We start from the raw sequence: 18043 nt of genomic DNA on the forward strand, positions 1-18043 counted from the left end.
CTCCTGGGTTGTCAGTGACACCTTGCACCAGCACGACAATGCATGCTGGAAGCGGGGGTGATGCGTGAGTGAAGCAGCTTCACAACTGGAGAACAGAAGCTAACAGTGCTAGGCTTTCCCCATTAATGCCTTGTCATGTTGGCACTCCCTCCTCCACGGCCACTGTGATCTTAATGGCCTAGTTCCTCCTTCCAGGCTGCCCTTGATACCACTCCTTAGATCAGCATTGTGGGAGAGGTAGTGGCAAGGTGGCAAAGTGCATCTCTAATGCTAAACACCTCATTATATCAGCTGTAGGTCTCAGGCATAGCTGTGACCGTGTACTTCACTGAAGGCCAGCAGCAGATCCTGCTATTTGAGTCCTAGGCATCTTTTTGGTACTGCTACTGAGTGCAAATTGACACAAATGGACATTTGGAAACCAAACACTTACGTTCATTGGTGACCTAGTTTGTTATTTGAATGCCACGCTCCAGAATTCAAAGTCCACTGTATTAATCCACTAACACAATAGGTTCCTGCAATACCATGATCCCTGGCACTTACCTTCCAGTCTAGATCTTTCATTGCCTCATTAAGCCCCACTAGTATCCCATTTCCATTCAGGAAGTGAGCAGAGAAGATGGGAGAGAAGGGAAAGCAGCTGAGCCTCATGGAGGGAATATGAGCTAAGGAAGAAACAGATTCACAGCTGAGTCCATTATCATTTAGTCCCCTTCTTCTGCAGTCCACAGCAGAAAGCATACTGAAGATCAGGGCTTGTTTGGTGTATAAACACACGAATAGTCCAAACTTGTTATTGCTGTAGAGATCAGGTGGAAAAGCACCATGTAGGCCAGGAGATTGTATTCCTCAATAGCTGGCTGGCAGATGAGCCAACACAATCGGTAGTGATAGCCATTCTGCCACCTTCCTTTTTATTTTTTGGAGTCCAGGTGGGGAATCATTGGCTAATGCTCTCTATCATTTCTTCTCTGTTTCCCTTGCTTCTGCTTAAGGCCTGTTCCTTGCTCGGGTATTTCCTGCTCTGTCCCAGCCCACCTCGTGGCTGGAGAGCACAAACACTTCCATACCTCTGGCTAGCCATGTTAGCCTAGGATTATGATGGATGTATCTGTACCCCACAGCCAAAAGGTACTAATATCCCTCTTAAACCAGCTCTACAGATTTGGGGACAGTGCCACCCAGAGGCACAGTGAGAGAACTACTCACCTCATTTGGGCTGCTCTACAGTCTCAGCCTTCGTTTTTTTTCCCCTCTGATCAAGAAGCCCTTCCTCTTAGGCAGGCAGGCCCTTTGCTTCAGCGGTCTTTCAAAGCAACCGCCCCCTCCTCCAGGACAAGCCAGTCTCAGTAAACATCAGCCCCATGTTATGCAGGCCAGTTGCCATGCAAGATGTAACAAGCAACTGTCCCCCAGCGTTCATCCAAAACATTGGAACATAAAAATAACATCTTTAATAGCTTTGTCATTGGCACAGATGGTATTCAAATTCACAACGGTTTTATTAACATACTAGATCAAACACCACCCTTTGCAGCTCTGACGAGGGCCGTTCAGACTGCATGCAGTGTTGAAGCTATGTAACATGACAGGCTGATTCAAGAGTGTGTTCTTTTCAGTTACATTTAGAAGATAAAACCCACAGCTGATTTAACCAAACACGCGCACACAGAGAGAAGCCTTTTGCCATGAAAAGCAGGTATTGCTACTGGTGACTAAGGTCTCCTCATTCTTGCAATAGACAAGACCCTGAAGCCGACTGTCAAAATGCGAGTTACAAAACAGATCTGCTGTAAACACTGTCAGTGAAACTATGTGCTGCAAGCCTGGATGAAACAGCTACTGTGATGGAAGAGCTTCCCCCTTCTCACTTTTAGAAAGAGCAGAGGTCAGGGCCAATGAATAAGTGAATTTAAAGATTTGGGAACTATATTACAGCATCTGTGCAGTGGCAATACAACTGATTTCATGTACATCTGGACGTAATGGGGTAATAATACTTCGCATTTCTGCAGCACCTTTCCTCCGAGGGTTTCAAACACATTACAAACAAGCAAGCCTCACAATCCTCCATGTGAGGTAGGTCAGTATTATTATTCCCATTTGACAGATGGGGAAACTGAGGCACAGAGTGGTTAAGTGGCTTGCCTAAGATCACACAGCAAGCCAATGGCAGAGCCAGGAGTCTGAGACACACAGTTCCCTGCTCTAGCCAGTAGAGCACACTGCAACCGGACTTATCGGGTAGTACGTAAATAACTCAACACTTTACGAGGGGAAAAGATTAAAGGCTTAAAAGCCGCCTACAAAGACAGGAGGAGATATGTCACCAGTGGTAAGAGTTAGCAATGCCAGTCTGGAGAGGACAAATACAACCTCTGGTCAGCCAGCACACTCGCACCTTCCAATTTATGTGCCAAAAGCAGCGTGCCATTGACTTGCACTAGCAACTGTGTTCTTTATTCACTCATCTGTTCGTTATTAGAATGGATATATTCTCTTCAGTGTCAATACTGTTAAGTGTTATCGAGGTGTGTCTACAAAGTGACTTCTACCTAGGCATACGGTAGCTATTGAGCCACATACCTTCTCACTCGAGATGAGTGGGTATTTAGAGATGCCTCTGACAAAATTAAAACTGGCTAACCAGAAGTTAGTTCTCCGTCAGGTAAACCACGCCTCATATTAAAAATGTAATCACAGACTGCTGGAGATGCCTCTTGCTTGTTAATAACTCAATTCTAGTGCTTAATCAGTTTATCCAATATAGTTATCCAAGAGTGATTGTTCTTAAAAGTAGCTAAGATACTGAAGTCATTTTCAACCACAAGTTTTCTTGTTGGTGGTGGGTTTAAAAAAAAAAAAAAAAAAAAAATTCCAGTTTCTACTCTCATACAACAATCGTTATAGGTTCTGAGACCTCTGGTCTATTACCAGGTATTTCCCCTTGCTAGCATGACAAGCTGTCACTACAGAAGGAGGTGAAAGTGCATAGTTAAGTCTCCCTGGTGTCCTGTAGTTTAGAGCATCTTTCCTCTTTCCATTTAGTGCTCTTGCACAGCCAAGGACTCCACTTTGCTTTTAGTGTCACTGGCGTTGGCTGGTTTGTTGGAGTAGTCCCGCTCTCCAAAAATAATGTTTCCAATCCGGACGTTTGTGGATCCAACCTCAATCTGTAGAGAGAAGAGGGAACAAGACAGCCCTCAGACACTGTGGCTGTCCCACAGAGCATTAGCCCCATCAGTAACCCAGCTTGGGGGCTTAACCACTAGGACACACAAGAATGCACAATTTCTCTATTCCCACATAGAATCTCTGCTCTATATTTGGGCTTCAAAGTGCCCTTTTGATCATTTACTCCAGTAGTAAGCCATAGCGCAAGAGGTATCCACCAGTGGAACAAGTTAGCAAACAAGCTAGCCGTATTCCCATGCTGACAGCAGATCCCAGAACAGACCTGAGTTTGCTAGCCCTGTGCTTGCATGCTTTAGAAAAGAAGAGAGGAAGGATGGCCCAGAGTTTAGGGTGCTAGCCTGGGACTTGGGAACGTCGGATTCAATTCCTTGCTCTGCCACAGACGCCCTGGGAGACCTTGGGCAAGTCACCTAGTCTCTGTGCTCCACTGTACAATGGGGATAATAGCACTGCCTTGCCGCACAAGGGCGTTGTGAGGAGAAATACATTAACGATTGGGAAGAGCTCAGACACCCCAGGGATGGGGTCCATGTAGGTACCTTAGATACACAGGTTGTGTCCTTACTAGAACTAGTGCTCAAAGTCACACTAATGTGGAAGTCACTGGAGCAACCCTTACTCCGGGAAGGGTCATGACAAATGGGGGAAGCTATCAAACAGAGATCAATGATGACCCAGTTCTAGGCTTACAGTTAAGATCAGCTGTGCTCCTCATGAGACTTAGCTTCAGAATCTCCGTGCAGGATGGGCTGCAAGGTCTGGCTGTTTGATCACTATCCCTAGAGGGAGGTAGTATCAGTGGGATGACTGCTACCTTAGATCTGGGGTGGCCAAAGGAAACCAGACTTACTGCATGCTGATAGTCTGTGGACATGCCCATACTCAGCTCAACTTTCTCAATGGGGATATTTAGCTTTTCGCATACGTCCTGTCGCAAGGATATCAACACCTAAGAGAGGAAACAAGGGGCAGATTACACACTGCTCAACAGTTACACCGAATGCTTTTCACAGTGCCCTGGAATAAGCTTTCGGCTCTTCTTTGGAGATTCCCGACATCTGACTGCAGTTCCCATTCTCCCTGTTCTCAAGGACTCGTTCCTGTTTTTAAGTTACCTCGTGAGCTTTTGGAAATTTACAATGCAGTTTATCTATAGGCCACATTAGTGAAAATACACACAAAAGCCTTCACATCCTCTCAAGGGATACAAGTGTCACAGCAGTGTGCCTGGAGCAGGCCTGCTAATTCAGAGCAGCAATGGGACCTTACGCTACTTGGCCTCAGACACAGGTCCCTCAAAGCAGAAAACAACAAAGGCAAGTTGTGGTTGAAGCTTTGCCTGAAGGCAGATCTGTCTGATTAGGCGATTCAGTGCATTTCCTCAGCAATTTTCACAACATGGGCTCCTATGAACGTCCTGGATACAGCTCAGGAGAGGACAGGTGGGATTATGCAAAGGACCAGGCTGTTATAAGTTATACTTCCTTGTAAGTCCCTGAATTGGACAACATTGTCACCTTTGAACCTCCAGGGATAAGGGTGCATCAGCATTTCCAAATCCTGTTGCCAGGGGTTTATACCCTGACTGAAAAGCTTCCCTCCAAGGTGAAACTGTCCTAACCTGCGTTTTAGAACTAGGAATCAGGAACTCCCACATTCTCATCCCAGCGCTGATACCAATGGCCTCTGCAGCCACGAACAAGTCATTAACCTCTAGGTCACTCAGTTTCTCTTTATGGAATAGGGGACAATACGATTTACCTACCTCAGAGGGGACTAAGGATATTGTCTTCAAAATGCTCTGCAAACCAAGAATGCTCTAGAAATGCCTAGTATTAAGGAGTGAACACTGGAGCAAGTTGAAGACTATTTTCATTTGGAGCCTGTCATATTTTGAACATAAGCTCTTTGGAGCAGGGACCGTCCGTGTCAGGCTAATACAGTGCCTCGCAGATAGGCGCTGATCCTTGACAGAAATCTTTAGATACTACCACAATACAAACACCAATCGACAATTCACTTCCTTCCAATGCCCAGGAAAGGTTTGTAGAACACTTCATTAGTTACCAAACACAAGTGACACTGGGTAAGCGTAGCTACTGCCAGTTACAGATGTTTTCTATATCTTAATTAAATGAGAGTTTGCTAGAGAGGTTATCTGCCTCAGAAAAGGGAAACTATTTGTTCTGTTACAAGGTGTGACCTATGCAATCCAGAAGCCTCTTCCTGATCCTGACAAGGCCTGGTCTACACCTAAAACTTGGATCGACTTCGCAATGTCACTCAGGGGCTTGAAAAAATGCACACTTCTGGAAGGGGTGGATTTACTTCAGTGATGGAAAACCCCCCTCTGTTGCTGCACCGTTTGCACTACAGCAGTGTAACTGCAGCTGTGTCACTGTAGCACTTGTAGTATAGACGTACTATAAATCTTTGCAGCATTAAGGTTGTGATCACATGGTGGGGCAGCCTTTTAAGGGTGCAGGGCTTAGCTGCAACTGTGTCTAATCATGCATCGCCCAGGCAATAGGCCCTAGGCCAGGAATCAGGCATAGCCTGCAGATCACCTGGTCCTCAAATGAAAGGCCAGCAAGCAGCTCAGTTAGAAGAGGCCCCTGCAGGGACTTGGAGAGAGCCCCCTTTCAGGTCCTTTCCCCACCAGGTAAGTGGAAGACTCTGCTGGAGACACCTCCTGTATACACCGGGCAGAGGCAGAATCCCTCCAAGGAAGAGGCTCGAGGAGACACCATGCACCCAGACCTGGGGATCTGTTCTGGTTTTGAAAATTAAACCCATCCCTGAAGAAAGGGACTGAAATTCTGCTGCCGTTGGGAGTTCTGACACCACGGCTGGGAGCTGGTCGCACTGGCTTACAGTCACGCTACTGTAAGAACGCATCTCCCAGCAGGCCTTTCTGCAGTCAGCCTTTTCAACTGGAAGAGCTAAGCAACAGTAGCCCTTAACTGGCTGTTCTGTAACTGGATGCTGCACCTCTCTCAGCCTGCTGCTATGTACCCACTTCCTTGCCTCACTGCGGAAGAGATGGCACAGTCTCGGTCAGTTGGGTTCATGGGAGCTGTATGAATAGCGTGGGGGTGGTGGTCTGTTTAGCGCTGCACACATTTAGCTCTGTCCTCCACAAGCCCTAGACAGGATTACTGTCAGAAGGGCTAAACTGTGGTCCCACGTAATGGGAATCTTGCCACTGATTTCCAGTGAATCCAAAGACTTGATCCCAAGTAAGTCTTACCTGGAAGTCAGGATTTGGTCCCTTACTAAGGTCATGTCCAAAGCTGCCAATTGTCATCAGACCCACAAACTCCAGGCTCGGACACTCCTTGATTATATGCTCCACTGTTCCCACTGTTTCTCCAGGTGGGAGACCATGCTTACCTGAAAAAGAAGGCATATACCACAATGGTGAAACAGCAACACATGCCAAACTCCATATCGAGTTCCCTGCTCAGAGCCAGAGGCTGCCTAGATATGGTTTTCACTTTGTTGTAATTTAGCCCACTAAAAATCTACGGCCTACAGCAGTATCAAACTAGACGCTGGGGCTCTCACAAATGGAGCACAGAGTGGTACAGCCACTTGCAGCCCTTCAAGAGCTGTGGAACATCTGGGGAGATCTAGTGGTTTTAGAGCATTGAGAAGTCTCCTATGCATTCTCCTTAGCACTGCCACCTTGGGCACTTGGACCACTTGCTTCACCTGATGAAGGAGCAACACCCAGAAGGTCTGCAATACAAAAAAAATCTATCGATGTTAAAAGAAAATCAACCTTGAAAGAGATGGTGACAGTGCCTTGCTTACTCTGTTCTCTGCAACACTTCCTCTGTGCTTTCAAATATGAGCCTTGTCTACACTTAAGTTTTGCTGGTATAACTACACTGGCAAACCCTCCCGGTGTAGACATGCCATTATACCACGAAAAGAGCACTTGCCTTTCAGTATAGCTTACTCTGGGTCAGTGAGTGAAATAAGGCAAACTGGCAAAAGCACTTTTTGCTGCTATAACAGCCTCTATGCCAGGGCTTTTGCCCGTGTAGGTGATTTGTTAAAACAAAACAAAAAATGCACCCCAGCGGACTATAGCTATGCTGGTAAAAACTTAAGTGGAGACCTGGCCTAAAAATGCATGCGTCTGTCTCGTCACATACCTGCTTGATTTCTGTTCGGCAAGCTAGGCTGCCCTCCTGTGCCCCCACGTTTCCAATGGCATTTGAAACAAACATTTTGTTTGCTGCACAATTGAGGCCAGGTCAATGTGAGGAACAGCATTAACTGCTCTGGTGATGCCAGCAAAGGACACCCAAGCCATGCTTTTCCTGTTCTCCTGCCGGATTTCCCGCCTCCCCAATTTCTCAGTGATAATGCAGGTTTTTTAATTGAGCTATTCAGACTGGAAAGAGATACTCCATTTTAAAACACTGAAAGCAGATTTAATTTCAGACCTAGAGTAGCTCTTTAAATACACACATTAGTCTAACCCAGCTATATTGTACCCATCAACAGTGCTAACAGAACATGAATGTCATTAGCTCAAGTGTCCAACCACTTACTATCTTCTCCACTTGTCTTAACTTGCACCATGATTTTTAACCTCTGCGGTGAGCCTTTTTTCTGCCACGAGCTGTTGACTTTGTCTGCCAGTTTCACAGAATCCACCGTTTCCACCATAAACAGATTGGGAACAGCTAGGGAGAAATAAGGCAGATTTGAAGGCACTTCAAAAGCACAAACAGCTGTAGCTGGAACACCGTCTGCCTCCACTGGCAATAGCCTCTTGTTAACTGTCGCCAGGACCTCCCAAGTCCCAATCCCGAATCCAATACATTTGCCTTGGGCAAGTCTTTTCACCTCTGGATCTCAGGTTCCCTATCCATAAAACGAAATGAACAGAACCACCCTCCCTCACAAGGGCTGCGAGGATTAGTCTGTGTTTGTACAGCACAGTGAGAACGTACGGCACTGAGGGAGCTAAATGCAAAATGGCATCCAACTTGATGGTACAAATGTAAGTGGCAGAGATGGAGAGAGAAATTTTGGTTGCAAACCAAATGAAATAGTTGAAAATCTCTGTTAAGGAAAGAAATGGATTGAAAGAGGATTTAACCTGCCACAGTGCTTTCTAAAACCTTAAAGCTGCAGTGCGGGAAGCGTTTAGCTTAAAGTTCTATTTACACCCCCAGAGCTTACTGTATTTTTCTTGCCTTGCTCTTTGTTACCAAGGTCATTTGTACGAGGAACATGGTGACTGTTCTTTGGATCATCTGCTCCTGCTGTTTACTCCCCACTTGAAGTCATAAGCCTCTCTCTGGGAAGCAGCAGGGGCAGAGGAACAAACATGCAGACAGGCATCAGTAACAGAGATACAGAAACAGAATGATCTTGTCACCAGGTTTCCACGAGGCTTCAATCATTCTTTAGCGCCATACACCAAAGACAGACTTTAGACTTTGCACAGCACATTCAGTGTGCTACACTGTGCATTTGCCATGGAACACACAGACTATGTTAGGCCAATTTAGCAGATGTGGCAGTTCAGCTTGACTACTCGCTACAAATGGCACATACCAAAATATCCCTCCGTTGTGCGACATCATCTCCCCCATTCTTATAAGAGGTCACAGTGACCCAGCATAGAGAGAGCTTGGGCTGTAGAAGAGCTAAGTAAACAACAAAAATTCATTGATCCCTGGATCAATGAAATACTATTCCAAGAATTGCCAGATGGGATTGGACCATAGCCCCATCCCAGTTCAGGATCCTGTCTTCCACAGTAGCCAGTGTCAGCTGCAACAAACCTCCAGTGAGTAGGTATGAGTCTCTACTCCCCAGGAAGTTTCCTCCTCACCCCCAACAGAAGTTGGTACATACCCAAGAGGTTTTACAACCCTTAGAGTTGGGTCCGCAAAAGCCCTAGTGTAGATGCAGTAATACAGGAGTGTGTTTTCTGATCTAGGCCTTGTCTACACTACAGAGTTTTGTTGACAAAACAGTGGAGGCATACACACTGAAATGCTCCTCCCGCCGACGTAACTCCCCTGCTATGCGGACATAATAAAACCACCTCAATAAGAGGGGTAGGGCTTATGTTTGTGTAGTTAGGACAATGCAGTCTTACAGGGGCTGTTGGCTGTCATTCTTGTCAATTTCATGGCTCCACTGGAGCCATGAAATTGACAAGAAAGCCAGCTCAAAGCTGGGCTGCTGCCGGGTCTCCACTCCAAGCCAGACTGCCACCCAGGCTCCCTGCTTGGGCTGCCAGCTGAGCTCCCCACTCCTCCTGTCTTCCGGGAGCACGGCAGCCGGCCAAACTCCGGATGTGGATCTCCCCACCGGAGGCGAGAAGCCCCGGGTGGCTGGCCCCCCACCCCCACTGCTGGCTGGGAGCTGGAAGGCGACAAGCCCCAGGGGCAGCTGGGTTCCTGGTGTGGAGCTGAGAGCCCTGGAGCTCTCATCCCCCCCACACTGCCCCTCTTCAGTCAGGACGGTAATGTGGACAGCAGCCACCACAGTAATTACTCCAGTGGCAGTAAGGTCGACTTATCATAGGTCAACTTATCTTTGTAGCGTGGACATAGCCACAGCTTATTTTGCTGGATAACAGATATATCAGAAGAACCACCCATCGGTACATATGAACCGCATCTACACTAGGCGGGTTTGCTGTATAGCTATACCAGCCAACACTGTCTAGTGTAGCCAAGGCCTCATTTAGGCACTTTTGAAAGTTTTACCTTGAAATCTCAGAATAGTCCCATTATCCATGCACCTGTCTAGTCTTTTTTAGTCCTGCTAGGCTCTTGGTCTTTGATGTCTTGTGGAAATGAGTCCCACAGGCTGCGTTTTATTTTAGTGTATATGAAAATTCATGAACACAAAAGCAGTTCTCTCTTGCAGTCAGAGGCAAATATCAGAGACACCAAGTCATATTCTCCCAACTAAGGGGCTCCCAGCTCTCTGTGCAGCAAAGGTATCACAGAGCTATTTTGAATTGCCTCCAGCCAGCAGTGGACTATGGCAGGGGATAACAGCAGACAAAAGTAAAAGTAAAACATGAAGCCAGGACCATGCTTTCGTGGCCTGTAATCAGCTGCACTAATGGGTTAATCAAGCAAGTTATGACATAGGAAGAATTTGTTGCCCCGGGATACTGAGCTTAAAGAAATTAAATTAAGTTTACCAATCAGTTTGTTGACATTATTCCTCTGCAGATGGCCTATAAAATGCCATTTAATCTCTGGACACGAAGACAGAATCTGAGAACAGAGAGAAAGAGTTAATCAGGTTTGAACTGCAATTTTTTCACCAACCAAAAAGCATGTGGGGCTGTTTGTGTCTAGGGGGAAAAAATCGCCAGGCACCTCTTTCTGTAATTTACTGAGGGAAGTTTGGCTCAGACAGTGCTTCTGGTGCAAGGGAGATTGGTTCCTGTGGGGAGGACTAAAGGAACAGAATGTTATGCAAAGAGTGGGCAAAAAACTAACCATAAAACAATGTGGTTTTTCAAAAGCAGGTCATTATCACTGGTCTTTGCCACAGGAGATACAGGCTGTTCTCAGGTTTTAGAGACCACTATTGCAGGAGTTCTCAAACTGGGGGTCGGGACCCCACAGAGGGTTATGAGGTTATTACATAGGGGGGTCTCAAGCTGTCAGCCTCCACCCCAAACCCCGCTTTGCCTCCAGCATTTATAATGGTGTTAATTATATTTAAAAAGTGTTTTTAATTTATAAGGGGGTGGGGGTCGCACTCAAAGTCTTGCTATATGAAAGGGGTCACCAGTAAAAAAAGTTTGAGAGACACTGCACTATTGGCAATCCAGGGTCCACACACAAGCCTCACGACTAACTGCGCTCATAGACAGGAGCTTTAAGAGTTCCGATAAACAGGCCTGAAGCTAAGGATGTCCCATCCTCCTTCAGCCTCCACCTTGATTCCTTAAAACATAGACGGAATGTCTGCCTAATTGTAAAGATACTTTGGGGGTGAAAAGAAGACTATATATAAAAAAAAAAGTAAACTTACTTTGGAGTCTGATGCCTTTTCTAGCAACTCTTGAACCTGAGTGAATTAAAGACATCCTCTCGTTAAAACTATGTCAGGCACTTCTCCATTTTCTGCTGGAAGAGCAGAGGTACTGTGCCACAACCCGCATTCCTGGGACACACCATACAACTGTACCAGCAAATACACAACTATGGACTTTCCATGGAGTGTTTATGGGGATGATGGTGAGATGGGGACTGCTCTCTCCTCTGTAGCACCCAGTAATGCTCATGGATGTAATACACTGGCATCACAAGCAGAAGGTGCTACATGGAGTATAACACGGACAAGCACCACTCAGCTGAGAGTCTGGCATTTGGTAGAAGACGACTGAAGTTGAGTAGTGCGCTTTTACTTGTATTGCCACATTGAACAGCATTCAGATACAGGGCACTCTCTCTCACTACTTTACCAAGAACGCACATCTGGATTCCCCCCCCCCCACACACACACAGACACCTGGCCACAAGCTAGCATCCTTGCTGTACAGGAGGTCAGCTAAAAGTGCTGATATCTGGTACAGAAATAGCAAAGTTTCACGCACTGCTTATAGCTCTCCCTTCTTTACCCTGCTGCCTGGGGTTTAATTGCAAAAAGAGAGCAGGATGTAAGCAAAGGAGCCAGCCACGAAATACCACAGCCCAGAATTATGGCTTACTGGATAAAATACCCAGTTACTTCCCTTTCCGTTATGTCCTGCTGTCTAGAATGGAACTATAGCATTTGTCAAGAAATTAGAAGACAAGAATTCATACAGTGGTGGTTAAACAACCTTAAAATAAAGAAAAATGCTCCAGCCCACAAAAGAAAACCTAACTGTGGATTCAAAGTGGAGTCCGCTTTTACTAGTCACCCAAGGGCTAAAGCTTAAGGGTTCACCACTAAAGAGCGAATGCTTGTCAGGCAGTTTCTAAAAGGCATGCTGTAGTTCAAGATCAACTTCTTGGGCCAGATGCAGGATTTCAGTGGGTGGAATTCTATGGCCTGTACCATGCAGTATGCCGGACTAAATCCCAACAGTCCCTTCTGGCCTTAAAGCCTATGAAATAATGGGAGAAAGGTGGGGGCACTTACATAGTTTTCTCCAAAACTGCGTTGCCCTTGATTGTAGGCCTCTATAACCATGTCTGCAGGTTTGGTTTTACTCACAGCCACGAGTCGAGGCTGTACAGCAGGGAGACCCTGTCAAAGGAAGCAGTTATGAGAAGTCAGTGGCATGAATTGACTTAGTTGGGGATTAGTCCTGCTTTGAGCAGGGGGTTGGCCTAGATGACCTCCTGAGGTCCCTTCCAACCCTGATATTCTATTATTCTTTGATTCTACAACTACCAGAACCAAACCTCAGTTGAGAGGGCTATTCCAGATCTAGTGGAATAAGAGTTATCCTCATGGCAGGCTACTTAAAAGAGCCCCTTCTCTCTCCAAAAGCCTGTATTCTAGACCAGCCTGCTCTGTAGTGCAGGAGGTGCCACAATATGCCACTAAGGGGAAGAACTCAATAACTGTCTTGATGAGGATCTCTTCTGCTTGGGGTCATAAGAGCCATGCTGGCGAGATGCTCTAAGGGCTTATCTATACCTGAAAGATATACAGAATAAGGTAGGGTATGAATTTAAAGCAGAGTAACTATTCCTGATTAACTCCATGGGGCTGCTTTTATTCCAACTGCTCTTATTCCAACGTGGAATAAACTAATCTGGAAGAAAAGCATTCACAGATGGACTCAGTCAGAAACAGCTCCCCATGTATATGAGGTCCAGTAATCTTAACTGATAATTTGGCCACCTCTACACTGAGAAAAAGCATCATGTTAGAAGATGCGTTAACTTAGTGTTTAATGTGACTTTGCACCTCATGTAGACAAGGATGTTTTTTCAAAAACCAGCCTAGGGTTAAATGGTTAACCCTAGTCTGCTCCTAAGGTTAGCTACAACCAGTTAGCGTGTCATTAACCACATCTGTCCTTGTCCACATTAAGTACAAAATCATGTTCAACATGTCAGTTACTATGTTTGTTAACTTCCCAACACAATGTTGTTTCCCCAGTGGTGTGACCTTACAGAAACTTTTGACACACATTTTTTACAGCTAATTCCCTACAAACATTTCTTGACCTCTTCCTGCCCAATGGAGCATGTACTTCAGGAGAGTGAGAAATCCCCAGTATAGAAAAAGTAGGGCCTTCTTTCAAGCTCCACGTTATGCCACTCAAGCAGCCAGAGCTGGACAGAAGATGACAGCTGGGAGAAATGTATTGGGTGCTTAGATTAGTTACGCTACCAGAATCCCTCAGGGAAGGCAAAAAATGCCCTGATTTTTCCTTCCATTAGATAAAACACAAAAAAATACGTGGGCTGGGATAATCCCTTCTGTCGCCCATGCTTTTAGAAGCAGGAGACAGAGAGAGACGATTAGTAGCCCAGTGCTGGCAGGGGTGGGAGATTTTCAGAAGGTAACGGGGAGCATATCTTGGGGATGGAAGGAGGACAGCAGCCCCTAAAGCAGCTGGCACGCTCTGATTAGGTGCATGAGACCCCCATATGCACGACCTAGGATTTGGGGGAATGATAAAAGCCAGACCAATCATTTCAACTGAGGGGAAGGGAAGAGAAAAGCCAGCCAGCTCAGGGAGAGACATTCTGCAGCCACCTACCGACTCTCTTTCACCCTCCCCACCTTACACACTCCTTCCCCAATAACCCCTCCCTCCCAACTAGCCAGCCAGCCCCAAACACCTCCTAGGCTAGGCCAACCCAATCCACCCATTCACTCCTTAGCACCCACCTCCCACCAGCAACTCACCCTACCACACGGAGCCAGCGGGTGGGGAGAGGCCCTGCTCCCAGTGCTGAGGGGGCTTGTTCCCCAGTGTTACGGGGCCCCAGCAGGTGGGGGTGCTGAGGGGGGAGAGGCCCTGCTCCCCAGTTGTGGGGGGACCCCCTGGGGTGGGGGCAGGGGGGACTTATTCCCCAGTATTAGGGGGGCTGGGGGGGCTTGTTCCCCAGTGTTAGGGGGTCCCAGCAGGGGGGAGAGGCCCTGCCCCCCGGTGCTGGGGGGCTCATGGGGCTAGGGGGCCTGCTAGGGTGGGGTGGCTTGTTTCCCAATGTTAGGGGGCCCCAGCAGGGGGGGGGCTGGGGGGAGAGGCCCTGCCGCCCCGTGCTGGGGGCCCAGCGAGTAGGGGTGTGTTTCAAGCGGGGCCCGGCCCCGCCCCTCTCACCTGGGGCCGCCTGGCCACCGCCTGCTGCATCCGCTCCGTTACCGCCCGGAGCGCCCGGCCCAGCCCTTCGCCCGCTGCCATCCCTGCTCTCCACCACATCCCCCGCCGGGCAGCCACCCCCGGCCCGACTTCCGTCCCCCTCCACTCAGCCAATCGGCGCGCGCCCTCCAACCCATCCGGCCAATCGCTGTGGGAGGTGGGGCCGCGGAAGCGAGGCTGCGCCCTGAAACTGGCCGCGCGCAGCGGCCATTTTGGTAAGGTAGGCCACAGTGAAGGGCTAAGCACCTCCCAGGAGTGGCAGCCTGCTAGGCAGTGCCCATGCACCCTGCAAAGCCGTGCTGGCCCACTCCAGGGGTGCTGTGTGCGTGTCGTGCAGCGGGTGCATTGCATGGACTACAGTCAGCTGTGGGCAGGGCCAAGCGCTTACAAGCACCCACATCAAACAACAACCATTAATGAGCATGATGCAATAGGTGTAATACTAGTATTGGATAACTAATTGCCATTAATTATCCCTGTGATGCCATTAACTATAACAAGAAAGCTAGTATTTGTAGAGAGGCATCATCAATTCCCTTTAAGTACATTGACAATACTAATTAACAAGACACATATTCTGGTCTGCTCAAGATGTTACATTGCTCAGCTAGCCTCTGTTACTTGTGGTTCTTTCTGCCTGGCTTCCCCTTAAGGAGCGAATTCTTGTATCATTTAATATATTGCACCGATACTGTGCTTTGTGTTTCTGTCAGTAAAAAAGCAAGGGCAGAGATGAGTGGTGAGGGTTTCCCACCTCTCTAGTGAATGCCCTTACCACTGGACTAAAGAGCATTCTTACTCACTCTGTCTTGCCCGAAGTATACTTAACTATTTATATGCAGTGGAACAGTGACAACAGGAGAGATTGAGATAGGCTGTTCTTCTAAAAGATACGCTCTATTAATTATTTTGGTGAAGTCCTGCAGGTCAGACTAGATCACACTGGTACCTTCTGGCCTTAGAATCTATGAAAGCCCCCCATCAAACTATCCTACAGTCCAGTGGTTAAGGGGCATGCACCTGAGAGAGTGAAACCCAAATTCAAATCCTTTCTTCATATCAGTCAAAGCAGGGAATTTAACTAGGTTTTCCCACATTCTAAAGCAGCATGTTATAAGGGAGACCTTGTCCACCCACCTAGCATAGGAGTTAGGTGCCTAAGTCTTTTTATAGTTCTTGACCTAAACATCAGCCAAGTCCATATTAAGGGGAAACTGCTGCTATCTTAACATTGATATGTTGTAAAGAAACACATTTTTTACCTATGTTATTAAAGACACGTTAGAATGTTAGAAGTGAAAACAACCTGATCATCCCTTACTTTCATAACTGATGTACTGTGTTTACTCTTTGCCTTTCACTCAGCTTAAATGCTAGAAATCAGTGAAGTCAATTTCACTTTTGTTTATAATCAATTTCACTTCCAGTTGTTCAGAGGTGCCCTGCTTGGGGCTCATACACAGCAGAAGAATGTTTGTTCAAAAATGACTGGTTCTGGTGTTTGTTTGTTTTTTCATTATACAGATGTTTCCATCAGTCTTAGGGGTTATAAAACTGTCTCTTTACAACATATATATCGGGGCAAATTAAAGTTCACAGCATCCTTTTAACTAATACAAATGAAACAACACTCCCATCAACCACAACTCCCCGAGGCTTTATGTTGACTAGGAAAATTGGTTGAGTTTAGGGTGTGCTTAGCCAGCACGTTAGCTAAGCCTGGTCTAAACTCAACCACTTTTCCTTGTCAAGACAAAGCCTCAGAGAAAAGCTGAGAATTCACACACAGTCTGGCCTGAAGGGCAACCAAGTTGGACTATGTTGACTCAAAGGAAGGAAGGAATTACAGAGATAGGGGCACTTGTTGAAAACACCCAGGCCCCGCCTATATATGTACACATTTAGGGACTAGAGCTTCCCTGCCACTTTTGTATTGCATGGTCAAACAGAATGATGTTCTATTTAAGGCAGTGGTCTGGGTTCGAGTCTCAGGTTTGCCACAGACTCCCTGTGACAACCATGAGGAAGTCACTTAGGACCAGATTTTCCAAAGGGATCAGCATGTTATGTTGTGCACATTGGGTACTGAACTCTGTTGAAAATCTGGCCAAAGGGGAGCTTTGGGGTGCTGAATGGTTTTGAAAATCTAGCCCTTACTGAGACGCCTAAACGGGAGCCGAGCTGTTGAAAGTTTGATCCCAGATCTGGGCGCTGAGTACTTGAAAAGCTGACCCTTAAATGCTCTGTGCCTCAATTCCCCACTGACAAAATGGGGATTTCACAGGGATGTTGACAAGGTGCATTTATTAATTTATTGGGGGGAGGGACAGCTCAGTGGTTTGAGCATTGGCCTGCTAAACCCAGGGTTGTGAGTTCAATCCTTGAGGGGCTACTTGGGGATCTGGGGCAAAATCAGTACTTGGTCCTGCTAGTGAAGGCAGGGGGCTGGACTCAATGACCTTTCAAGGTCCCTTCCACTTCTAGGAGATGGTGTATCTCCATTAATTATTATTATAATGTCTGTGATGCACTCACCCAGCAGCCATACAAATACCTAGACAGGGCCCAACACTACAACACTGAAAAATCAAAACCAATACTTTGACATGCAGCTGGAAATGAATTAGAAACCACACTGGTAGGCTCTGGTTTATTTAAGTGGGGCTTGATTCTCTAATGTTTTTATATGACACTCCGTAACCCCAAATAGGGTTGCTACCTTTGAAAATTTATCTTTTCAGAGACAATTTGTTTTTGTAATAACTTTATGATGCAACATGATCACACTGTGATACAGAACAAGTTCAAACAAGGGATGGGAAAACCCATGGAGCACGGGCTTTCATGAAATATTTTATTCTCTTAGTTAAAACCCATATATTTTTCATGGAAAATTACACGTAAAAATGTGGACATCCAACTAAACGTAGGGTTGAGCTACATAGACTAAGATTCTTGTTTGAAAGATGTTCTTGCCCTGCGATGATCAGGGGAATACATTTCTTTTTTAACTCATGCAGTAGTCCAGAGGCAAATAACTCTAACTCCAAAGGTTTAGAGTTCCAGCCTGGGTTATAATAGAACAGAATTTTTAAAAAACACCACAGATAATAGCATAGGAAAAGAACAAAAAGCAAAAATAACACCTGAGGCTGCATGAGAAATACAGGGTTTATCCATGACTCTAAGAGAGGAAACACCCTACATTTTCCACATATAAACATTTAAACCATGACCTTCTCCTTTATTTCAAAAGGAATGTTGTTTAGACAAATTCCCATTTGTTAACATCTCGATAGTTCTATGGTAACAAGACATTTTCCACATGAATGCTGCCATATTCTAAAGCAGTGATTATCTCAATGTAGATGAAATTCACTCCCGTGGAGTTCAAGACCTATGTATCATTTAAGGGTTTAAGTGGTACATAAGGGTGAATTTCATCAAAAGACCTGTTAGTAACTGCAGGGCTGCAGAAGAATATGAGAAGGAGGATTATCTTCTGCCTCGTACATCATAACCAGAATTAGC

General features: G+C 46.3%; 1 protein-coding gene across 1 annotated transcript; it reads right to left on the reverse strand.

Moving 5' to 3' along the window:
- Positions 1 to 1442: 1442 nt before the first annotated feature.
- PLPBP (pyridoxal phosphate binding protein) lies at positions 1443 to 14582 on the reverse strand. Its single transcript, XM_054018964.1, has 8 exons — positions 14474 to 14582; positions 12331 to 12438; positions 11236 to 11271; positions 10391 to 10466; positions 7764 to 7898; positions 6449 to 6591; positions 4049 to 4147; positions 1443 to 3176 (listed from the first exon to the last, which is right to left on the reverse strand). Exons 1-8 carry the CDS (start codon positions 14570 to 14572, stop codon positions 3048 to 3050), a joined length of 825 nt encoding a protein of 274 aa, XP_053874939.1. The 5' UTR covers positions 14573 to 14582; the 3' UTR covers positions 1443 to 3047.
- Positions 14583 to 18043: the final 3461 nt, after the last annotated feature.

This window comes from Malaclemys terrapin, chromosome 2 (genome assembly GCF_027887155.1).
Source record: "Malaclemys terrapin pileata isolate rMalTer1 chromosome 2, rMalTer1.hap1, whole genome shotgun sequence".
Classification (NCBI taxonomy): domain Eukaryota; kingdom Metazoa; phylum Chordata; order Testudines; family Emydidae; genus Malaclemys; species Malaclemys terrapin.

What these genes read in the sequence shown, in the direction of transcription:
- PLPBP (XM_054018964.1), bottom strand. Translation starts at nt 14,572, where the DNA reads ATGTGGTGGAGAGCAGGGATGGCAGCGGGCGAAGGGCTGGGCCGGGCG. An exon ending in AAAAGGCATCAGACTCCAAA is followed by an intron (nt 10,467 to 11,235) that starts GTAAGTTTACTT and finishes CTCTGTTCTCAG; the next exon opens with ATTCTGTCTTCGTGTCCAGA. An exon ending in CCACAGACTATCAGCATGCA is followed by an intron (nt 3,177 to 4,048) that starts GTAAGTCTGGTT and finishes TTCTCTCTACAG; the next exon opens with ATTGAGGTTGGATCCACAAA.